The 25545-nt window shown below is 44.7% G+C and overlaps 1 protein-coding gene and 1 long non-coding RNA gene across 2 annotated transcripts in view; one reads left to right on the top strand and one right to left on the bottom strand.

The window, feature by feature from the left end:
- LOC131203512 (arf-GAP with Rho-GAP domain, ANK repeat and PH domain-containing protein 2-like) overlaps positions 1-25545 on the top strand; it is a 104142-nt gene that overhangs the window by 8823 nt on the left and 69774 nt on the right. The window contains exon 2 of the mRNA XM_058193815.1: positions 13639-14590. Coding sequence (XP_058049798.1) covers positions 13740-14590 — 851 coding nt within the window. The 5' untranslated portion in view covers positions 13639-13739. The remainder of the gene's footprint in view (positions 1-13638; positions 14591-25545) is intronic.
- LOC131202905 (uncharacterized) lies at positions 16052-19497 on the bottom strand. Its single transcript, XR_009156246.1, has 4 exons — positions 18981-19497; positions 17121-17250; positions 16383-16564; positions 16052-16205 (listed from the first exon to the last, which is right to left on the bottom strand). It is a non-coding gene; the product is annotated as an uncharacterized LOC131202905 (long non-coding RNA).

Raw genomic sequence — 25545 nt, 5'->3', positions numbered from 1 at the left:
CAAAAGAGGGAAGCCGGATTAGCAACCTTGCTGCTCACTTAACAAGTGATTCACAATTGTGACGAGAAAAAGTCGTAAAATGGGGCGAAACTCCCTTAGCGACAACCTTGCTTAGCAATGGAAATTTTGGGGCTCGGTTGTGGTCGTAAATGGAGGACTACCTATAGGGCTTTGCTTTCACTAAGATTTTTTTTCTCTCTCCCTATTTTTCCCTATCTTTTCCAATCTAGCCTACAGTCCTGGGATTTCTCCCATCCCACAACTAACCTGGAATAATCCTGCTCAACATTTTTTTTCCTTCCTTCCTTCCTTCCTTCCTTCCTTCCTTCCTTCCTTCCTTCCTTCCTTCCTTCCTTCCCTCCTCCTCCTCCTCCTCCTCCCTGCAAACTCCACTTCCTTTTAGCACTGATGATGTTACTTAGATTGGTAATGAAACGTTTGCAAGAAAACAAGCAAGCTCCGAGAGCACCAAGGACCCCACAGTCCTCCTCTTTCTTCTCCCCCTCCTCCCCGCTCCTCTTCCTCCTCTTCTTCTTCCTCTTCCTCTTCCTCCTCCTCCACCCTACAAACTCCACTCCCTTCTAGCACTGATGATGTTTGCCCCATTTGATCATGAAATATCTAAAAACAAAGCAAACAAACAACTCATCGTCATCCTCCTCCTCCTCCTCCTCCTCCTCCTCTTCTTCTCCTTTCTTCTCCTCCCCTCCTTCTCCTCCTTCTCCTCCTCCTTCTCCTCCCCACTCCTTCTCCTCCTCCTCTCCTCCTTTCTTCTCCTCCCCTCCTTCTCCTTCTCCTCCTCCTTCTCCTTCTCCTCCTCTTCCTCCCTCCTCCTCTTCCTCCTCCTCCCCTCTCATCCTCCCTCCTCCCCTCCTCCTCCCCATCTCCTCCTCCCCTCCTCCTCCTCCTCCTCCTCCTCCTCCTTTCTTCTCCTTTCTTCTCCCCCTCTCCTCCTCCTCCTTTCTTCTCCTTTCTTCTCCTCCTCCTTCTCCTTCTCTTCCTCTGCTTCTCCTCCTCCTCTTCCTCCCGCTCCTCCTCCCCCTCCCCACCTTCCCCTCCTCCTCCCCTCTTCTCCTCCTCCTCCTCTTCCTTTTTAAGGCCAAACAACATTGACAAAGAATGTTCTCCCACTTTGACCCATGCATGCAAATCTCCCTTAATGTATTTGGCTGCAGCCTGGTCTTCCTATCTCACCTCCTTCTAAAGTGGATGGCAATCATTTTGTGTTCAAAGAAAATTGGGCACTGCCCTGTGTTTGTATGCGAGAGCGTACACACCTTTAAATCAGCCTGAACTCTTGGCAACTGCCTGGACAAGCCCCTGTTTTTCTCTGAGCAATATTTTTCTGAAGTGGTTTCCTGCTGTTGTTAACTTGGGGGCGGGGAGAGCGAGAGAATGAGAGAGAGAGAGAGAGACTGTGTGCGTGTTTGTGTGTGCAGAGAGAGAGGGAGGGGGAGAGAGAGAGAGAGAGAGAAAGAAAGAGGGAGGGAGGGAGGGAGAGAAAGAAAGAGAGACTGTGTGCACACAGAGAGAGAGAGAAACAGAGAGAAAGTGAGAAAGAAAGAGAGGGAGAAAAAATGTGTGTGTGGAGAGACAGAGAGAGAGAAAGAAAGAGAGAGAGAGAATGAGAAAGACTGCATAGAGAGAGAAAGAGACAGAAAGAGCAAGAGAGAGCGAAAGAGAAAGAGAGCAAGTCTTTGCATAGAAAGAAAAAGAGAAAGACAGAGCAAGAGAGAGAGAGAAAGAAAGAGGGAGGGAGGGAGAGAGGGGAGAGAGGAGAGAGAGGAGAGAGGGAGGAGGAAAGATGAGGAAGAGAGGAGGAGGAAAAGAGAGGAGGGAGGAAGAGAGGGAGGGAGGAAAGAGATGAGGAGAGAGGGAGGAGGAAAAGAGAGGGGAGAGGGGAGAAAGAGAGGGAGGGAAAGAGATGAGGAAGAGAGGGAGGGAGGGAGAGAGAGAGGGAGAGGAGGAGAAAGAGAGGGAGAGGGAGGGAAAGAGATGAGGAAGAGAGGGAGGGAGGAAAAGAGAGAGGGAGAGGGGGAGAAAGAGAGAGGGGAGGGAGGGAAAGAGATGAGGGAGAGAGAGAGGGAGGGAGGAAGAGAGAAGAAGAGGGGGAGAAAGAGGGGGAGAAAGAGAGGGAGAGGGAAGGAAAGAGAGAGAGAGACAGAGACAGAAAGAAGGAGAGAAAGAGAGAGAGAGACTGTGTGGAGAGGGAGGGAGGGAGAGAGAGCCTCTGAATTTTGATCACATGACCACGTTCTGGAATGCTGCAACGGTAGTTTAAGTGTGAGAAACAGGTCATAAGTCACCTTTGGCACTGGCTTTGTAACTTTTTTTTTTTTAGTTTAACGTTTCTATTAGGGTATAAGATATAGGGTATAAGATTAGGGTGTAAAGTCCATTTATTCATATGTCTAAGCTCATACCTACCAATCAAGAGACTTAAACAGAGGCTTGAGTAAAATAGCATTTAATCTTGATCAAGCTTAAATGGTTAGCTGTTCCGAACATACTCAAGATACATGCAAGGAAGAACTACGAACTTATGACAGAAAGCAATGTCTCTTATACCCAAAAAGTCATAAATCCTCAACTCTGGCATCTGCGTATTCTGGAATCTGGTTTGCATGTTCCCGTAGTATAAGTCAGTGAATGTAAACTAACTTCTGGATTTACATCGGGTCACACAATAGTAAGGGTCAGTGTATGTCATCTGACTTCTTTCTGTGGTGTTATCTTTTCCATTTGTCTTCTTAATCGCCACTTGATTTCCTGGAGGATGACATACACGTTCTCAGTCAGAGTGGGGTGGGGAGAGATCAAATGATGGACTATCCTGACAATTGCCAGAGATGAGGTCTTAATAACAATTCAGGAATTTACTCTGTGACTTTAGGACGCCAGCATGTTTGTCTTACAGCTTCAAAGGCACAATGCATATATCAGTGTGGCGTGTTTGTTCTATGTCAGTGCCACAGGAAACCTATTTATTTATTTATTAAATTTTTATACCGCCCTTCTCCCAAAGGACTCAGGGCGGTGTACAGCCAAAAGATAAAAAACACAAAAATATACAATTAAAACAACAATTTAAAACCGAGCATATTAGAAAAAATGGCCAACATTTAAAAATTTAAAATTTAAAATTATGAACCCTAAAATAATAAAACCCCAGTTAAAAATTTAAAATTATTAAAAATATTAAGCCAGTCCCGCTTGAATAAATAAGTGCGTTTATATATTTACATCATTTTTTTTTTGTTTACATTTATATCCCGCCCTTCTCCGAAGACTCAGGGGGGCTTACAGTGTATAAGGCAATAGTCTCATTCTATTTGTATATTTACAAAGTCAACTTATTGCCCCCCCAACAATCTGGGTCCTCATTTTACCTACCTTATAAAGGATGGAAGGCTGAGTCAACCTTGGGCCGGGCTTGAACCTGCAGTAATTGCAGGCTACTGTGTTCTAATAACAGGCTACTAACAGCCTGAGCTATTACGGCTATATCATGCAGGTATATCTCTTCCCTTACATTCCTAATTGTAGTATTTCAGTATATATGCTCCCTTCATTAGGGGAAAGAGAAAACTGAGGAGAAACTGAGGAAGGCAAAAGAAGGAACACTGATGTTTCTCTTGCAGTAAAAAAAACCTGGTCCCCAAACTGCTTTTTCAGGAGGCAACTGGACTTATTTTTTTCTTTCGAAGATGTTTCGCTTCTCATCGCAGAAGCTTCTTCAGCTCTGACTGGATGGTGGGGAAGGGAAGGATTTACATTCCTTGCAGACAGCTGGATATTTGCATCCTTTTAGAGCAGGGGTTTCAAACTCAACCCCCCCCCCCCCCCCCCCGCAGGGTGCTTAGATCTGCCCCATGGGGCTGGCTTGGAAACAGCGAAGGACCTGCCCGCAGTGCCTCTGCCAGCAAAAACATAGCTCGGGAGGGTTGCGTGCGGCCCTCCCAAGCTCCCTTTTCACTGTAAAAAAAATCGCCCGGTCGGCCGCTTGCCCGCTTGCCGTTTCATTCCGGCTTGCTCGCTTTTCCCGCCTGAATGGTAGGAATAAAAGTAAAAAATGTAAAAAGCATTTGTAAAAAAAAAATGCTTTTAAAAGTAAAAAAAAAAGGCTCTGACGATCGCGCAGCCCAGCTGTGATCATCAGAGCCTCTCTTTTTTAACCTTTTAAAAGCATTTTTTACAACCTATTCCTATCATTTGGGCGGGAAAAGCGAGCGAGCCGGAAAGAAGCGGCAAGCGGGCAAGTGGCCGACCGGGGGAATTGGGTGGGCATGGGCCGAGGGGGTTGGGTAGGGATTGTTGCTACCGGTTGCTCTGAACCACTTGCCGCCATCGCTATCGGATCGGCTGATCCGGTCCGAACCGGAAGCATTTCACCCCTGAGAAGGGGGAAGTAAAAATCAAAAAATTCTGGTTCACTTCCATCGTTAAAAGCAGAAGAGCTGGTTTTTCCTTTCGGCCTTTGCTTCGGTTGCTAGATGAAAACTTGAGGCAAAACAGGTCGGCAACCGGTGGCTCTGAAGCCGCATGTGGCTCTTTCATCCTTCTGCTGAGGCTCCCTGTCGCTCAAAATATGCATCACAACCACCAATGTGCGACACCCGCCGGCACACAATTTAGTGAGCTTTTCGACTCCCGGTAGGCCAACCATGGATAAATCCAAGAAAAAGAAAAGTTTCAGAAGAAAACGGAATGTTTAAATCTGGTTTAATGTTGGTTACCACCTTTAAAGAGCTCCATGGCTTAGGACCGGGATATCTTCGGGACCGCCTTCTGTTACCACATGCCTCCCACCGGCCGGTACGCTCCCATAGAGAGGGTCTCCTCGGGGTGCCGTCAGCCAAACAGTGTAGGCTGGCGACCCCCAGGGGGAGAGCCTTCTCTGTGGGGGCACCTACCCTCTGGAATGAGCTTCCCCCAGGACTTCGACAACTTCCTGACCTCCGGACCTTTCGCCGCGAGCTGAAGATGTACTTATTCTTCCGTCAGGACTGGCATAAAATGGAAATCCACTATTAATTTTAATGTTTTTTTTTATGATTTTACTGTGTATTTTAATTAATGGGCCAAATTGAATAGGTTTTTTAAAATTGGTTTTAATTGTATATTGCACTTTTTACTGTGTTTTACTTGGCTGTAAACTGCTCTGAGTCCTTCGGGAGAAAGGGCGGTATAGAAATTAAATAATAATAATAATAGTAATAATAGTAATAATAATAATATTTTATTTTATTTTATTTATTTTTATTTTATTTGCATTTATATCCCTCCCTTCTCCGAAGACTCAGGGCGGCTTATACTATGTCAAGCAATAGTGTAATGTATTACTGTAAGTTTTGGCGGGAGTTTTAGGCGGGAAATATCTCGTTTCTGATTGGATGCAGCCTCAGGCTGAAGTGTATATAAGGAGAGGTTTTTCTCCAGAGTTTTGCTGGGTCACACTATATTAAAGAGCTGTTGTCACTAACCTGGTCTCCTGCCTCGTCAATACCCAAACTTAACATTGGCGACGAAGGTGGGATATTGAGGCAGAGCACCAGAACAGAGCTGAACTCACTACGAGAATCAAACCCAGCAAGGTGACGGCGAATGCAGCGATGACCGGCTACACGCCACCCACTCCGTTTGACCCTGCCCAGGAGACATGGGGAATATATATGACCCGTTTCGAAAGTTTCCTGGAGGCAAACGAGCTACAGGGAGTCTCCGACAACCGCAAACGGGCTTACTTCATAAGCCACTGTGGGTCAGCAGTCATCGCCGTCGCAGAAGCCCTAGCGGAGCCAACACCGCTACACTCCGTATCGTGGCAGACCCTTCAGACCCTCCTGAAGAATCACTACGCACCAGCCCCGTCCAAATACGTTCGACGGCAGGAGGTTGGGGAGCGAGGCAACAAGAAGGCGAGTCTATCAGCGACTACATGGCAGCCCTGAGACAAGCCTCCAAGCATTGCGAGTACCGCGATCTGGACGAAGAGCTGCTGGAACAACTTATACGGGGGGTCAGAGACATCCGTTTGAGGAGACGGTTGCTAGCCAAGAGCAACCTGACATTGGCAAACGCTCTGGACGAAGCCAGAGCCCATGAGATGTCCAACCATGCAGCAGACACCTTACAAAAGCGACTCACGCCGATGGCGGGCGCAAAGCCGAGCACAGTCCACCACGAAGAAACCTATCGTGAGTCAACCAGCGAAGAGGAGGAAGAAGTCCACTACACCGAAAATCGACAAGGAAGACCCGGAGGAATGCGGAAGTTGCGGGCGACATCAGCGCCAAAGATGTAAGTTCAGGGACGCCATTTGCCGGCGGTGTGAAAGGAAGGGCACCTGGCTCAAGTCTGCCGAGCACCCCAACCTTCCCCGAAAATTCAAATCGGCCAATCAGAGCGGCTCTGAGTCAGAGATGCAAACCCCACATTCCGCCGAAATTTCAAACCAGCCAATCAGAGCGCGAGATCGGCGAGGCAACCCGCGATTGGCCAGGAAAGAAAGAGCGAAGTCAAACCGAATGACTGTTACCATAGACCACGCAGCTACCCGCATCAAGAAAAGATCTTCACAAACCCGACAATTGAAGGCGTACCGTGCCGACTGGAAGTAGACACAGGATCAGCTATCACAATCATGTCCTGGGACACTTTTGTGAAAGCCTTGCCGACATCGCAAAGCGCAAGCTACAGAAACAACGGCCCGGGTGCAGGATTACCAGGGCAACCGCATCCCTGTTCGAGGGACAACGACCGTCGAGGTCAAGTACGGGACATACGAAAAGACCCTGCCCATCACGTTAGTCGAGGGAACCTTGCCAAGCTTGCTGGGGCTAGACTGGTTCCGGGCGTTGGGAATGGGGGGGACTGGCGTCCACCGGAGCGGATGCAACCTGCAAACGCCCTACTGGAGGAATTCGCAGACGATTCGAGGACCGTTTAGGCAAGTACAAGGGACCCCTATCTCCTTCAATTTAGACCCCCAAATAGCTCCCATTAGGTTAAAGGCAAGGAGGGTTCCTTTTGCACTCAAACCTAAAATCGACAAAGAGTTAGATAAATTAGTCAGCCAGGGGATACTAGTGCCAGTTGACCATGCCAAATGGGAGACGCCAATCGTCACCCTATAAAACCAGACGGGTCCATAAGAATTTGCGCTGATTACAAGGCTACCTTGAACAAAGCATTGCAAAAGAGCGCCTACCCAGTTCCAGTAGTGCAACACTTATTGCACTCACTAGGGCACGGACAAGTTTTCGCCAAATTAGACTTGGCACAAGCGTACCAACAGCTACCCGTAGATGCTAGCACAGCTGAGGCCCAGACCATTGTAACGCACCGGGGTGCCTTTAAGTGCACCCGGTTACAGTTCAGGGAGAGTGTGGCCCGGGGGCTATTCCAAAATTTGATGGAGCGGCTCCTACAAGGGTTACCGGGAGTCGTACCCTATTTCGATGATGTGTTGGTATCAGGGGAAGATTTAAGAGAACTGGGGAAGCGATTAAGGAAAGTTTTGGCCATTTTTAGGTCGGCAGGATTAAAAGTCAAAGCAAGCAAGTGTCAGATAGGGGTCGAATCTGTTGAATTTTGGGCTATAGAATAGACAAAAAGGATTCACCCACTGAGAGCAAAGTCAAGGCGATAAAGAGAGCCCCAGCACCCAAAAACAAGACAGAACTCCAGGCTTTCCTGGGTCTGGTAAACTTTACGCCGTGTTTTTAAAAGACAAGGCAACCGTTGCTGAACCGCTGCATAAATTGCTTGGAAAAAACACTGCTTGGTCGTGGGGGAAGTCAGAGAATAGGGCATTTGAGGCAGTAAAAAGTTTGCTATCAAGCGATAGCCTGTTAATACAATACAACAACAGACTGCCGTTAGTATTGGTTTGTGATGCGTCCCCCTATGGAGTAGGAGCGGTACTTAGCCACAGACTCCCAAACGGCACTGAAGCCCCTATAGCGTTCTATTCACGAACGATGTCCCCGGCTGAAAGGAATTACAGCCAGCTAGATAGGAGGCTCTCGCAATAGTGTCAGGGTGAAAAATTTCACGAATACGCTTTTGGGCGTGATTCGAAATTGTTACTGATCACAGACCGCTATTGGGGTTACTGGCTGGCGACCGCCCAACGCCAGTAGCACTCTCACCTAGACTGACCAGATGGACTATTTTTTTGACCGCATACTCCTACAAGCTGCAGCATCGGCCTGGAAAGGAGCTGGGGCATGCGGACGCATTGAGCAGATGCCCATTGCCAGGGGAAATCGAGGACCCCACCCCAGGCACACCCGTTCTACTAATTGACTCTTTGACTCGGGGCCAGTCACATCGCAGGAAGTGGCTCGGCCTCCTACCGGGACGTTGTTTTAAGGACTGTAATCAGTTGGGTTCAAGGGATGGCCGCTGCCGGCTTAACGCTTTCAAGGAATTTGTAAAGAAAAAAGGGGAATTGTCTGTGCAAGGGGGGTGCCTGCTCTGGGGGGATAGGGTGGTAGTTCCAGAGAAGCTGAGAAAAAAAGTTCTGGAACTCCTGCATGAGGGTCACCCAGGAATTGTGAGGATGAAGGGTTTGGCTAGGAGCTATGTCTGGTGGCCCCTAATGGACAGGGAAATCAGTGACAGGGTTGGCCGATGCCAAGTATGTCAGGAATCCAGACCACTACCACCTACGGCCCCAGTTTTGGAGTGGGAGAAACCCCAAGGCCCTTGGTCCCGCATACACATTGATTTTGCCGGCCCCTTCCACGGCCAAACATTTCTAATTGTGGTGGATGCATTCTCCAAATGGCTGGAGATCATCCTAATGAAATCCACAACCGCGGGAGCTGTCATCTCAGCACTAAAACACCTTTTCGCCACGCACGGGCTACCGGACACCCTCGTGTCCGATAACGGCCCACAGTTCACCGCAGCATTATTTGAAGGGTACCTGGCTGAAGAGGGCATCCGACATGCCCTCTCAGCGCCGTTCCACCCTGCGTCGAACGGCCTTGCTGAACGTTTTGTCCGGAGTGCGAAAGAAGCGCTATCACGAAGCGGCCCCGGCGATTGGCAGGCACAAATCGACGCATTCCTAACCGTCCAACACAGGACCCCCTGTGTGGCCACCGGCCGCAGCCCAGCCGAGCTATTAATGGGGCGGAAGCTACGGTGCCCGCTAGACCGGCTACACCCGAACTACGTACAGGACGGGTTCAAAACAAAACCAGATAGAATCCGAGAGTTAAACATAGGAGACTCGGTGTGGGCACATAATTACAGCGACGGCCCTAACTGGAAGAGGGGGATAGTCATAGACAAAACGGGCCCCAAATCTTATCTAGTGGAACTAGACGATGGCAGAATCTGGAGGCGCCACATAGATCAATTAAGAAACAGATTGAGCGATAAGGCAGAATTAGGCGAGAACAGCCCTGACTATGATTTAATTAACCCCACAGCCAAGAACAAACAGAAAGCGTAAGCAAAGAACCAAACAGAGACTTATCTGAGTCAGGCGAGGTCCAGCGACACCCTCCGGTCCCTCTAGAGGACAGCAGGTCCGAGCCGGCGAATAATCCAGGGCCGGATGGCCGGGAGGAGGAGCTCAGAGGAACGAAAAGTCCCTCCGGCAAGCTCGACTCAACTCCAGAAAGTGAACTGCGCAGGTCCGGGAGAGTCAGGAGACGCCCCACGTACCTGCAGGACTACGTAGAGAAGTAATATGCAAATATTGGCAAAGTGCCTTCTGGGAGGGAAGGAGTGTAATGTATTACTGTAAGTTTTGGCGGGAGTTTTAGGCGGGAAATATCTCGTTTCTGATTGGATGCAGCCTCAGGCTGAAGTGTATATAAGGAGAGGTTTTTCTCCAGAGTTTTGCTGGGTCACACTATATTAAAGAGCTGTTGTCACTAACCTGGTCTCCTGCCTCGTCAATACCCAAACTTAACAAATAGTCTTCATTCTATTTGTATATTTATATACAAAGTCAACTTATTGCCCCCCAACAATCTGGGTCCTCATTTTACCTACCTTATAAAGGATGGAAGGCTGAGTCAACCTTGGGCCTGGTGGGACTTGAACCTGCAATATTGCAGGCAGTTGCTGTTGTTGTTGTTGTTGTTGTTGTTGTTATTATTATTATTATTATTATATCAACTACGTATGCTAGTTTTGTGCCTGCTTAGGAAATAGTCAGGCACGGGAAGGGTTTTGTGGCTCCTGGAGTTTTCTTTTGTTTGGGAAACAGGTCTAAATGGCTCTTTGAGTGTTTAAGGTTGCCGGCCGTGTGGTCCTAGCACAATGTGGAATCCTATTTCGTATTGCCTTAGGGGTTTCTGTAATGTCACCTCCTCCACTGACTTCCTCACGCTGGAGGTAGAAACAACTTCTATGCGATGAATTGTTGAGGTGCTCAGATCTTCACGGGAAGTATTGATTGCTTCGGAGATTAAGAAGGATCCTTTCCACACCAATTCAATGGCTGATTTACAACAGAGTCAACCAAACTATTGTTTTCTTGAATCAGGGTAATGTTAAAATCCGTGTCTGGAGTGATGGACGTCAACTTTTGTGCTAGCACACAAAAAGAATGGTTGGTTTCATATGTCCAGGTCCATTACAATTTTGTATGTGGTGTGTGTGTGTGTGTGTGTGTGTGTGTGTGTGTGTGTGTGTGCTTGTGTGTGTAAAGAGTTATTTCCTGCCAAGCAGCTTGGATCACCCAGCATGCAGAGCTGGGCTGTCTAAGAAACAGGAAGGGACATTTTTTTTCTTGAGTCAACCGATGAATAGAATAGAATAGAATAGAATAGAATAGAATAGAATAACAGAGTTGGAAGGGACCTTGGAGGTCTTCTAGTCCAACCCCCTGCTTAGGCAGGAAACCCTACACCACTTCAGACAAATGATTATCCAACATCTTCTTAAAAACTTCTAGTGTTGGAGCATTCACAGCTTCTGGTGGCAAGTTGTTCCGCTGATTAATTGTTCTCATTGTCAGGAAATTTCTCCTTAGTTCTAGGTTGCTTCTCTCCTTGATTAGTTTCCACCCGTTGCTTCTTGTCCTGCCTTCGGGTGCTTTGGAGAACAGCCCGACTCCCTCTCCTCTATGGCAGCCCCTGAGATATTGGAACACGGCTATCATGTCTCCCCTAGTCCTTCTTTTCGTTAAACTAGACATCCCCAGTTCCTGCAACCGTTCTTCATATGTTTTAACCTCCAGTCCCCTAATCACCTTTGTTGCTCTTCTCTGCACAACTTCCTTGACAACCTGTGAGCAATGAAAACAGGAAACAAGCCGACTTATTCTTTGGTGATCATCTTATTTCTTCCTTTCTCCCCCCCCCCCCGCCCGAAGGAATAATGGGTAAGTCTGCACAGGGATTTTTAGGTTCATGCTGTCAACTCTGAAGCTGGCCTGACTGAGGCCATCTTTGAGGCTTCAAGAATTGCCACAATGGCGATGAGGGTTAGGGATGGGGAGGAATTGGAGATAGTTAGGGGTTTGTAGCCACAACAAAATACTTTCCTCTGGGAACCAAGGACAGTCCAACAGGTGGCTGAAGAGAGGAGGAGGAGGAGTGATGTTACTAAGCAACTGGGCAGCACCCTGATTGGACCATGTGACTGTTTGTTTGGGAAGAGGGGGAAAACATTTGCTTTTAATTAGGTGAAAACCGTGGGAAACTTTAGAGTCGGTTTTCACCAGCCTGTGCCAATATGGTACATCCAATAAAATTGTTCTTTGAGAAATCTACTTGCCTCGGAGTCCTGATTGTAATCGGTGTATTACTTAGAACCTTGACATTAAACTGACTCAAAAGGTTCCTGTTTAGTTAGTTAGTTAGTTTTGATAACTAAACACACTTAGAAGTAGAAGCAAATTGGATTGATTGACTCATTGAATGGTAATCTCTTTTGTCAGAATTGTTCAAGGCGATGGGTGCCTTGTTTTGCCACTTCAATGTGCTCCTTAAATTTAAAATACATGTTGAGCTAAGTTTCTCCGGATGCTATTAAGCTGATGAATAACCTTACACAGAGCTATATGGTTCCCTCTTATTTGTCAGGGTTCTGAGGAACACCCCCAATGAAATTAAGCTCTGAGGCTTGAGGTTCCTCAAAGTTCCAATTTATTAGAGATGTCATGTTGGCACAGCTGGGAAAACCCGAAACTGAAAGCTTCCGGGTTTTCCACACCCAGTTGACAGTTCACAGCCCTGCCCCACATCCACAAGTTCATCACATTGTCCAATCAACTCTTCACACTCAACTGGATACAATCTTCAGGCAGCCTACATCAGACACAGGCAAAAGTCCTTGAATACGGAATGTTGTTATGACTAACTTTCTACCGCTCCAACAACAACCCCCTCCCAACTTCCCCAGCTAAAATATGTGGCAGTTAAGAAGCAAAAAGAAAATTGCCTTCCAAAACTGACGTTATTATTTAGAGAAAGATCTCTAAGCTTCAAAGCTTTGAGAGGTCACCTTTCGGTCGTAAGGTGCTTATACTGTGAAAATTCAATGCAGAGAGAAACCACAAGGAAGGGAAGGAATTAATGGAATTAATAAACAGCAATGGCATATGAAATTGGCTCAGGGGACTGACTTTATGGATCTCTACCATAAACCTTTAGACACCTTTGTCTGTCGGTTTTTCCCTCCCAATCATTATTAGTCATGTATGGGGCAGGCTAAAAAAGGAAGAAAAGTTGGTGACTCCCAACCTATAAAAGATTATCAGGTTGCTTGGAAACTGGGTGAATGGTTAATTGCAAATGCATGTTTGTCACTATATTTTTTTTTAATGTCTTCAGATCTCCTTCCTTATATCTTCTTTGGGTGTTGAGTGTTAAATGAAGGAAGAACCAGAAAGTTCAGAAAACTAGAGTGAAGTAGAGAATAAGAGTAGAGATGGGAGAGGAGCGGAGAGGAGAGGAGAGAAGATGGAAGGGAAGGGAAGGGAGGAGAAGAGAGGAGAGAGAAGATGCAATGGATTGGAATGGAAGGGAATGAAGGAAGGAAAGAAGGAAGGAAGGAAGAATGGAATGGAATGGAATGGAGGAATGAAGAATGGAATGGAAATGAAGAATGAAGAATGGAATGAATTGAATGCAAAGGGAAGGGAATAGAATGAATGAATGAATGAATGAATGAATGAATGAATGAGTGAATGAAGAAGGGAAGGGAAAGGAAAGTTGAAATGGACCCCAGAGGTCTTCTAGTCCAACTGTGCTTGAGCAGGAGATTCTATACCATTTTAGACAAATGGTTGTCCAGTCTCTTTTTGAAAGCTTTCAGTGATGGAGCCTCCACAACTTCTAAAGGCAAGCCGTTCCATTGTTAATTGATCTCACTATTAGGAAATTACTCCTTAGTTCTGGGTTGCTTCTCTCCTTGGTTAGTTTCCAAGCCATTGCTTCTTGTCTTGCCTTCTGGTGCTTTGGAGAATAGGTTGGCTTCCACATCTTTGTAGGAGCTTCTTCCAGCAAGAGGTGAAAGACCAGAAATTTGTTTACTCGACCGTATTTTTCCTGACAATAAATCTCACCCAAGGTCCTGGATTCTTCATGAGTATGAGTGCAAATGCGGATTCTGGAATATTAAAACCAATTTTAATACCTTGTCCTCTTTCCCTTTGTATTGTAGGATTGGAAAGCGTGCGGGATTGATTTGCACACCTGCTGTTTGCGGAAGACATTTCATTCTGTGTAGGTGAAGGATTTTGTCCGGCTTTTCAATATGACTTCATGGAATTTGGGATTCTGATGGCAAAACCCACCCATGAAATTGCCATCATGTCATCCAGGGACACCGATCCAGATATCGGAGCCTTTTTAGTCAGCATCAACCTGGGACAGTACCTGTTAAACTTTAGGGACTTTGGCTACCACACTTTGCAAGAGTGCGTGGGAGTAAACGACAGCATCCTTCAACACATCGGAATCTCGCCTACGGGCCACCGTAGACGAATCCTCAAACACTTGAAGGCCACGTTTACCAAAATGCCAGAAATGTCTACCTCTGGTCAGAGCTGCTCTCCCAGGCATTTCCTCGATTCCAAACAGAAGGAAACAGGTGGCGGGCCATCTGATGGACAGACCCACGCAGCTTGCATCGGGAACCATGAAAGAAACCCACACTACACAACCCGCGACTTGTCGGGAAACAGAGCCAGCCCTGTTTTGGATCTGGACTCTTCTGACTCGTTTGATCCAAATACGTTGGCAGATCCCACCGCGGTGCCACGGGACTCACCGAAAAAGGTGACGTCGGAGAAGAAACCTTGCACGGATGATGCTTCTCTGAAGAAGGGAGGCCCAGAAACTCCGGAGGTTCAACTTAATGCCGCTCCCAAAGATGGACCTGACGAAAAGAAAACCAGCGAGGTGGAACATCAGCTCTTATCAGGGTTGGGAAGTCTGCTCGGTGAGCTGCAGGAGCCGTCGTTCTTTGAGTTCAAAGGTGAAATGGTGGAAAATGATCTGTATTGTACCCAAAGTCCATCAAGAGTAGGCGCCAGGCCAACACGATCTTTTATCCTTCGGCACCGTCCCGTTCCAGAAATCCCTGGTGTTCCCTCAGAGGCAGCTTCAAATAGGTAAACTTTCCACCTTTCTAGATGTGAAGTTTTTTTAAAAAGTTTTTTTATTTTATAGACAAACATTTAGTACATCAATCATTCCTTCCGTGTGACATCTCGGTGTTTTTTTTCATGGCTCTATTTTTTTTTTAAAAAAGTGTTTTATTTTGAACACATTAAAACACAAGACAAACATACAACATTTATATACATATTTTTTTTTAATTTGAATTTATATCCCGCCCTTCTCCGAAGACTCAGGGCGGCTTACACTATTTCAAGCAATAGTCTTCATCCATTTGTATATTATATACAAAGTCAACTTATTGCCCCCAACAATCTGGGTCCTCATTTTACCTACCTTATAAAGGATGGAAGGCTGAGTCAACCTTGGGCCTGGTGGGACTTGAACCTGCAGTAATTGCAAGCAGCTGCTGTTAATAACAGACAGACTTAGTCTGCTGAGCCACCAGAGGCCCTATCACTGTTTTCTTATCAGCTATTCAAAGCGGTCCTTTCTTACTATTTATACATACTTTAATTCTATTTTATTCTACTTTTATATTATCTATCTTCCTTTATTTCATCTACAATTCATCTACATTCATCTACATTTTCTTTATTTCATCTACATACAGATTTTACCCTGTTGTTCAATTTTCATTATCTTTCCTATTTTCTAACCAGTCATGACATCTACACCAGATCTTCTAATATTCTGTATCCTCTTTTTCTTTGATTTCTTTGGTGGGAGTTTGTCCATCTCTGCACATTCTAAGATTTTTCTTAATTAAATCTTCTTCTGTTGGTGGGTTCTCCTTCTTCTAATTTTGCGCATAATATATGTAGTATTGTGTATCATTTGTATAGTTTTCTGTTGGGATCCCTAATAAGAATTGTTCTGGCTCTCCCTTTATTGATTTCTGTATTATCTCCTCTAACCATGTTGTTGTTGTTGTTGTTTTCTTCACTTCCATTTAATCCATTACCATTTTTTCACAAGCACAGTATTCTAATTATACTTTTCTTTTACATAATTACCCAGTTGCTTATCTGTATCTTTTTTCTAACCAGTGATAAAATTGGTCCCATTTTTTAAAATATTCGGGATCTTCTCTTTCTTTGATCATCATATTCATTTTTGCACAATCTACATTTTTTAAAAAAATAATTTCTCCTTCCAGGGGTATTTTCTCAGCTTTCCAATTTTGCGCAAAAACAATTCTTGCTGCTGTTATTATTTATTTACCCTCCCCAGACTCCAAAAGCTTTTCTCGAGCCTCCAGGAAGGCGAAAACGGCCACCCCCCAGGCTACGGAGGCTCTCCAGAGGCTGGAAACAGGCCTGTTTTTGAACTTCTGGTAGGCCCTGTCAGCGTTCCAGAAAACCCCGTCCTGCAGAAAAGACTCTGAGGCAAACATCTTTCAAAGTTCTTTTACTAGCATAGGTAAACTGGCACAGCTGGATAAGCTCTGAATCTGGAGATCCGGGTTTTTCCTCAGTAGTACAAAACCCCACCCCACCTCCACCCCTTGACTCCTGTGCCGATCACGTGCTCCAATCACCACCTGTCCCATCTTGAGGCATCACTCCGACCACTCCTTCTCCAGATGCCGTCTTGGCCTGACCTTGACTGGCAGGAAGAATGTTATTATGTCTAATGCCCCCTTGTACCAATTCCCCCCCTTCTCCTACTTTCCCACACAGGAGAAAGTGGCAGCGGGTGGAAGCCTTTGGCCTAGTATGGCTTCCAAAGCTGACAGGCCCATTTTTTGCCCTCCCAGAGCCTCCGTGCGGGCTCTGCACTTACCTAGCATCTAAAACAGGCTGTGTGGAGACTCCTGGGAGGGGTGGGGTGGGGTGGGCGAGGTCAGCCAGTCCTTGCAAGAATTGGTTCAGCGAACCAGATTAAAATTAACACCCGGTTCACCCGAACCGGTCCGAACCGGCTGTATTCCACCCACGGTTGGGCTAAAAGGAAAGATGGGTGACCTATAAAGAGAAAGTAGAAAGACTGATCAAGAAAGCAAGTTTGTGAATAAATAAAACTCAATGTTCAGCTAGATGTGTCTAAAGAGGTCATCTTCAGACCAGGATTTCATAGTCAGCCCGAAGATGTTGAAATCTTCTCAGGGATGTTACCAAGTGAATTATAGTCTCTCAGAACACAACATATTAACAAAAGTTTCTGTTTCAAATACTAAATTATAATATTAAGAGTAGAGGCAGTACGATCACAACTGAGCCCGAAATCTCTGCTGCTAAGCAAGACAGTCGTTAAGTGAGTTTCACCTCATTTTATGACCTTCCGGGACACGGTTATGAAGTGACTTTGCTTGTCAGAAGGTCGCAAAAAGGATGAATCCCATGACCTCTGGACATTGCAACGGTCATAAATAGGAGTCAGTGGCTGGGCTCTGCCACCGAGCTCTCACCATGGAGATGCTACAAGGGTCGTAAGTGTGGAAAATGGTTGTAAGTCCCTTTTTTCCAATGCCGTTGTAATCTTGAATGGTCACTAAACAAGCTATTGTGAGTTGAGAGCTACCTGTAAGGAAGGTTCCCTTGTAATACAGTCCTTGGTCAGCTGTAGAGACACAGCTGTGAATTTATTGGCTTCTGCCTGACAGATTTTTTCTTCTCGAACCCGATGTAGAAAGTTAGCACCCGACTCCTTCCTAGAAGAATGAAATATTTTGAGAAATATTAAAAAGGCAGACTATTATATTTCCCTGGATGAGAAATGAAGACACATGCTCTTGGAAAGCAGCTCTCACCTTCCTTAATAGCTCACAGCAATTGCCAGCACGTAAGAGATAAAGAGATAGCTAGCTCTATTCATAAGCAAATCCCCTGCAGCAAGGTCTGAACAGAGGTAGGGTTAGCCCTCAGCCACAATAGGAATTGCCCAAGAAGCCCCTTCATTGCATCAGCCCACACTTCAACCAAACCTAGGAGCTCAGCTATGACCCCTACATATGTCCCCATGGGAGTCTGATAGCAACCAATAGAATACATGCTCTTGCCACAGGAACAGGAAGCTCAAGGGCAAAGCCCAAGAGTGGGTATAAATAACCCTCACTCTCCACTCCATGTGGTCAGATGCCTGGGACCTCAAACCCACGTGGTCCTGCTCATCAATAAACCATCTTTCCAATCAGCCTCCATATTTCCAATATTTTTTCTCCCGGCTTGGAATTGAACCCGGTGGATATTTCTCCCAATGCCCAAAAGTGACAGAATATGTAGCAGCAGCAGTAAAGGGCACTGAGACCTGAACGGAATTAAAATTTCTCACCTCGGGTACAATGCATGTAAATGTATTACTGATTACATGATATTATGTAAATTTGTACCAGAGAGATGTTAATTCTGTGAAGAAAAAAAGCTGTGTTAATGGGCAGGTGATCATTTAATATGTTGATCTGGATGGGCTATACCCTCATATGAGGTTACCATTTTTAAAAAAAATGCCAGCCAAGGTATATAAGAACTGCTAACACCATAAAATTACAATAAGGTATTAGCAGCAAGTTAAGAAGAAGCTGCACCGGATTAACACCTGGTAGGAAATTCTTAGGGAATTCCATAATTGTAAGCTAGTCTGTCTAGTTTACAGTTATGGAATTCCCTAACGGTTTCCTGGTGCAGCTTCTCCATAACTTCTCCAATTTTGCTTCTCTTGTATCTTTTCTTTTATGTACACTGAGAGCATATGCACCAAGACAAATTCCTTGTGTGTCCAATCACACTTGGCCAATAAAAATTCTATTCTATTCTATTCTAGTGTCAGTAACCCAGTTAAAAGTACTTCATTACAGATGAACAGATGAACAGAGTTGGAAGGGACTTTGTAGGTCATCTTGTCCAACCCCCCTAACCCCCGCCCAAGCAGGAGACCCTACACCATTTCTGACAGAGGGCAGTCCAGTCTCCCCTTGAAAGCCTCCAGTGATGAAGCTCCCACAACTTCTGAAGGCAACTTCTGTTCCATCAGTTGATTGTTCTCACTGTCAGAAAATTTCTCCTTATTTCCAGTTGAATCTCTCCTTGTTCTGTTTCCATCCATTATTCCTTCTCTGGCCTTCAGGAACTTTGGAAAAGAGCTTGACCCCTTCCTCTCTGTGGCAGCCCCTCAATTATTGGAAGACTGCTATCCTGTCTCGCCTGGTCCTTCTTTTCACTAGACTAGCCGTGCCCAGTTCCTGCAACCGTTTGTTGTATGTTTTAGCCTCCAATACCCTCATCATCTTGGTTGCTCTTCTCTGCACTCTTTCAGTGTATTCCCACACAGAAATACAGGCGGCCCCCGACTTAGAAAAAGCACATAATAATAGAATAACAGAGTTGGAAGGGACCTTGGAGGTCCTCTAGTTCAATCCCCCTGCTCAAGCAGATGACCTTCTACCATTCTGGGTAAATGGTTGTCCAACATCTTCTTAAAATCCTGCAGTGATGGAGTACCCACAACTTCTGGATCCAAGTTGTCCCACTGATTAATTGTCCTCAACTGTCAGGAAATTTATCCTTATTTCCAGGTTGACTCTCTCCTTGATTAGTTTCCAGCCATTGCTTCTTGTCCAGGAGCTTTGGAAAATAGCTTGACCCCTTCCTCTCTGTGGCAGCCCCTCAAATATTGGAAGACTGCTATCCTGGTATCTTTTCTTTTATGTGCACTGAGAGCATATGCACCAAGACAAATTCCTTGTGTGTCCAATCACACTTGGCCAATAAAATTCTAATTCTAATTCTGCTATCATGTCTCTCCCCTGATCCTTCTCTTCACTAGACTAGCCCTGCCCAGTTCCTGCAACCGCAATAATAATTGCATATTCATAATAATTGCAAATCCAGATTTGGAAATCCCAGATAGAATAGTACATGATAAACTAGATTATCATATGTAGGACACGGAAGGAGCTATTTTCAAATTTGTAAGCTATTTTTGAAATATTGTGGAATTTGGTTCAGCTGGAATTACGCATCGGCATTAGGATCTTAAGTGTGAAATATTTTCAGTATCTACTGGTAGTCCTTGAGTTACAACCATTTGTCTAGTGACCATTCAAAATTACAATAGCATTGAAAACACCGACTTATGACGCTGTTACCTTCATCGTGGTCGCATGATTCAAATTCAGACACTTGTCAACTGGCTCATATTTACGATGGTTACACTCTACCTTGAGATCACATGATCTCCTTTTGCGACCGTCTGACAGTCAACGGGAAAGCCGGATTCACTTAACAACGATGTTGCTAACTTAACAACTTGCAGTGATTAACTTAACGGCAGCGAGAAAGTCATAAAATGGGGCCAAACTCACTTGACAATCATCTCACTTAGCAGTGGAAATTTTGAGCTCCGTCGTGGTCGTACGTCGAGAATTACCTGTGTATAGTCTCGTTCTCGATCAGTCTTGCTCAATGAAGACGCCTACCAAAGCTGTGGTTTCAACCATCCAGGATTCTGCAGCCGACGTGGTTATCGTTGTAAATTCTGGAACGCAAGGGGAAATGGTGACTCAGGCATTCTAGGAAAGGTTACGAAGCTGCGATCAAGTTTGGCAATTTGTAGGACGACTTCATCACGACGTGGGTTGCGTTCAAGGGAATGACGCTGAAATGCACTGTGTTGGAAAACTGTAGCTGTGAAGACAATGGAAAGGGTGCGGGAAGAATCGGGGGAAATTAGGGAAATGATTGACGCCTGGGAAATGGGGCTCTTGTCAGTCAACAGGAGTGCTGATTCACCAGTAGCTTATCAAGCCTTCTTGGAACTGTTGAAAGGATTGTGTTGTAGACTGGAAATAGATGTTGTCATAGTCCTCTCCCTCTGTTGAGAGAGGCAGCTGTTCAGTTTTAACACAGATGGCCTCTTTGATCTTTCTTTCAAACCAGAGGTCCTCTCTGTCCAAAATGTGGACTTCGTTGTCTTCAACAAAGCCTTTGTCTTTTAAAGGGGAGACATGATAGCAGTGTTCCAATATCTCAGGGGTTGCCACAAAGAAGAGGGGATCAAGCTATTCTCCAAAGCACCTGAGGGTAGAACAAGAAGCAATGGGTGGAAATTAATCAAGGAGAGAAGCAACTTAGAACTAAGGAGAAATTTCCTGACAATGAGAACAATTAATCAGTGGAACAACTTGCCTGAAGAAGTTGTAAATGCTCCAACACTGGAAATTTTAAAGAAAATGTTGGATAACCATTTGTCTGAAATGGTGTAGGGTTTCCTGCCTGGGCAGGGGGTTGGACTAGAAGACCTCCAAGGTCCCTTCCAACTCTGTTGTTGTTGTTGTTGTTGTTGTTGTTGTTGTTATTATTATTAATGCAGAAGGACTGCTGAATGTAGTCCTGATGGGTTTGTAGAGATTAAGTTTTTGGGATCGTGGGCATTTGACTGCCAGCCGATGTTCGTGGATCCTGGTTTTTAATTTAACTCCGCTGAAGATGTTACCTAGCCTGGGAACAAAATGTTTGGAAACCGACCCAGAACCTCAGAGAACCATCCTTCACCATCAACCTACACCCGAGTTACAGATAATTCGCACTATTGCAGAGAGAAATTCCTTGAGGATGAGCTCTAACACGAGTCCAAAAGCTCGGAAGACTAAACTTCTGGTCTCAGTGACCGACCTAGATTGCATCTTGCAGTCAGGGTTTTCTTTATATTGTCCTGTTGCAGGGATGAAATGCTCCTGGTTCGGACCAGATCAGCCGATCCAGTAGCGATGGCAGTGAGTGGTTCGGAGAACTGGTAGCAAAAATCCATGGACCCTCCGCCCCCGCCCCCGCCCATGTCCACCCAATCGCCCGCTTCCCTGCTTGCCGCTTCTTTTAAAAAATGCTTTTAAAAGGTAAAAAAAGACTCTGACAATCCTAGCTCAACCGCCTGATTGTCAGAGCCTTTTTTTACTTTTTAAAGCATTTTTACAACCTATTCGACCGAATAGGTTGTAAAAAATGCTTTTAAAAGGTTAAAAAAAGGACTCTGACGATCCTAGCTGAGCTGCCTGATCATCAGAGCCTTTTTTTTACTTTTAAAAGCATTTTTTTTACAACCTATTCAACCAAATAGGCTATTAAAAATGCTTTTAAAAGGTTAAAAAAAAGTTCTGACGATCCTAGCCGAGCCGTGTGATCATCAGAGACTTATTTTTTTTTACTTTTAAAGGTCTTTTTTTTTAACAACTTATTTGGCCGAATAGGTTGTAAAAAAATGCTTTTTAAAAGTAAGAAAAAAATCACGCACCACAGCTAATCACCTCCTCCCCCCACTCTGTGTGCTGTTCTATTATCCCATGCCTCCTTTTGGCATGCATTATGCGCGCGTGCACCTTGTATTTAGTGCGTGGTGCGCATGCGCACACATAGCACACATGCGCAGCCAGCGAACCGGTAGTAAACTAGTTCAGATTTCACCACTGTCTTGTTGTTGGTGCACTTGTGAGCTAATAAGTAAGCGAATCACACCAACTAAACGAAATAAAACAATTACGTGATTCCTGTTGAGCATTGGGTTGTCTGTGATTATGCAGATTGCAAAATGTGGGCTGAGAAAGCCAAGTCAGAGCTAGTTAGTCACCCTCACATCTCTTCTTCCTCTTCCTCCTCCCATCGCCCTATTTCCTATTTTAAAAAGAGAAAATTATTTAAGGGGAAGTTTTGAAAAAGGGAAAATGGATAGATAGATTTCCCAATGTTTTGATCTTGTCTCAGGGAAGATGATGAGTTTGATTACACCAGGTTTTTTTTCTTTTTCTTTTTTATTGAAAAAGTTTTACAAGGTTTTAACAAATATCCCCCCTCCTCCCCCCTACCTCCTCCCCCTCCCCCCCTCCCCCCCACCCCCGAGACTTCCCAGAGCAAAGTACAGGGTGTAGTAAACTTCTAACAATCATAAACTAAACTTATGCTAACTGTCCATAAACTCTCATCCCTCCATAGAGCCTTAATTTCCATTACACTTTGTTCATTCAAAAGCTATTTGATATTTCTTAGTCTGATATTTATTTTGAATATAGTCAATCCATCTTCTCCATTCCACTATGTATTTCTCTTGTGAACAGTCTTTCAAATATGCTGAGATTTTTGCCATTTCCGCCAGGTTAGCCACTTTTAATATCCATTCATCAATCGTAGGCAAATGTTCCTTCTTCCAGTACTGCACTACCAATAGTCTGGCTGCTGATATTAAATTTAAGATCAGTTTAGTCTCTATTGCTGTACAATCCATAGTTATACCCAATAAAAACAATTGCAGAGTAAACTTTATCTTCTTTTTCAAAACATTTTGCATAACCCACCATATCCTTATCCAAAATGATTTGATTTTTTTTTACAAGTCCACCATATATGGTAATAAGTAGCATCTTCGCAGTCACATCTCCAACATTTAGCTTGCAAGTTCGGGTACATACATACTAATTTCTTAGGGTCTAAATGCCATCTGTAAAACATTTTATAAAAATTTTCTCTTAAATTTTGAAGTTTTTCTTTTCTTTTCTGATGAGTTGGACGGAATGTAATCTGTCTGGAAATTGTCATAAAAGCAATGCACCTCCCTTTTCGAATTATGAGAAGTCTGATTGAGACAATGCTAAGACATTTTGCCTGAGGGAAGAAATGCACTGATCGTTAATTTTGGGAACAAAATTAACAATCACTGCATTAAAATTAAAATTTTGTGTTTTGCAAAATAGTTTGTGGATTTAACATTAGAATAGAATAGAATAGAATTTTATTGGCCAAGTGTGATTGGACACACAAGGAATTTGTCTTGGTGCATATGCTCTCAGTGTACATAAAAGAAAAGATACGTTCATCAAGGTACAACATTTACAACACAATTGATCGTCAATATATCAATATAAATCATAAGGATTGCCAGCAACAAGTTATAGTCATACAGTCATAAGTGGAAAGAGATTGGTGATGGGAACTATGAGACGATTAATAGTAGTGTAGATTCAGTAAATAGTCTGACAGTGTTGATGGAATTATTTGTTTAGCAGAGTGATGGCCTTTGGGAAAAAACTGTTCTTGTGTCTAGTTGTTCTGTTGTGCAGTGCTCTATAGCGTCGTTTTGAGGGTAGGAGTTGAAACAGTTTATGTCCAGGATGCGAGGGATCTGCAAATATTTTCACGGACCTCTTCTTGATTCGTGCAGTATACAGGTCCTCAATGGAAGGCAGGTTGGAAGCAATTATTTTTTCTGCAGTTCTAATTATCCTCTGAAGTCTGTGTTTTTCTTGTTGGGTTGCAGAACCGAACCAGACAGTTATGGAGGTGCAAATGACAGACTCAATAATTCCTCTGTAGAACTGAATCAGCAGCTCCTTGGGCAGTTTGAGCTTCCTGAGTTAAATCTTAAAGCAGAGATGAGCAATTATGGCCCCTTTACTAGGGGGTGACATGACAACAGACTTCCAATATCTGAGGGGCTCCCGCAAGGAAGGGGGGGGTCAACCTGTTCTCCAAACCAGGGGTCACCAACCTTTCGGACCTCAGGGACCGCTGGATTCATAATTTTAAATCCCGTGGACCACTAATATGATCCACCTAATGACCAGTTGGGTGGGCATGGTTAGATGGTCATATGAGTGGGTGGGTGTGGTCAACTTGATGTCACTCACATTGAGGGATGCCTTGCCGGCCTCTACTTGGCTCTCCCCTCCCAGCCACTCCTCGCCTCCCTACCTGGGCTCCTTAGGTCCCCAACAGGAAGCAGTTGTTGGAGCTAAGCAGCCACCATGAGAAAGAGTCGGCAAAACAGCTCAGTTCAAATTGGATCTGACCGAGAAGGAGGCTCAACAGAAGCAACTCACTGAGGACTAGGAGCATAGGCTTTCCAAGCAGCGGGAAGACCTGCGGGAGTGCAAGGCCAGGTACCGGTGCCTGGAGCCTCAGTGGGCTGAGATGGTCAGTCAGTTCCAGGCCATGATGCAGTCCCATTGGAACAAGGCCTTCCAGCCTTCACCCAAAGCCCTGCACCAGGAGGCTGAAGCAGATCCCAAGTCGGAATTTCTGCCCCCCTCTGACCCACATAAAAAGACCCCGAAGGGGGAGACTCTCCGCAGCAACACAAGCATTCATTGCATGTATCCAGCCCAGGGGCCATAGTTTGAGGACCCCTGATTTAGTGCAATATAAAAAAATGCAAATAATTTTCCTCTGGACCACCAAAATTTTCTCATGGACCACCCGTTGGTGACCGCTGTTCCAAAGCATCTGAAGGCAGGATAAGAAGCAATGGATGGAAATTAATCAAGGAGAGAAACAACCTAGAAGTCCCAACTGGACTTTCTTGGTTTTTCTTTGAAGACGTTTAGTTTCTCATCCAAGTAGCTTCTTCAGTTCTGACCGGATGGTGAAGAATGGAAGGATTTATATTCCCTGCAAAGGTTTCTCAGGATCATCTGAGTAGAGCCTTCTTGGAACTGCTGAAAGGACTGTGGTGTAGACTGGAGATAGATGATGTCGCGTATCTCTCCCCTTCTGTTAAGAGAGGTGCTTTTCAATTTTGTCATAGATGGCCACTTTGACCCGTCTTTCAAACCAGTGGTCCTCTCTTGCCAAAAAGATGGACTTTGCTGTCTTCAAAAGCCTTTTGTCTTTTAAATGCAGATGGACAGATGTAAGGTAAATTGAAGAAATATTAATATTAGCAATGTTATTTGATTTATGTAAGTGATATTAAAGATATGAGAAGATAGAATATTGTTTATTTTTGGAGATTGGATAAAAATTTAAGAATTTAAGCTGGAAGTATGAATTATATTTGGGAGACTGTTTAAGGAAGAAAGGTATATTATAAAAGACTTTCTGATGAATACTGGAAGATGGAATATCGTCTTGGTCTTGATCGATGAAGATTGGATATTAAAAACTATAAGATTCTGAAGACTTCAGGAGTGGAATGGATTGATATATATTTGGTGTTAATTGATGAAGATTGGATATTAAAAACTATG

The sequence above is a fragment of the Ahaetulla prasina genome, chromosome 8, assembly GCF_028640845.1.
Source record: "Ahaetulla prasina isolate Xishuangbanna chromosome 8, ASM2864084v1, whole genome shotgun sequence".
NCBI lineage: Eukaryota > Metazoa > Chordata > Lepidosauria > Squamata > Colubridae > Ahaetulla > Ahaetulla prasina.
This window is presented reverse-complemented; position numbering and strand designations above follow the sequence as displayed.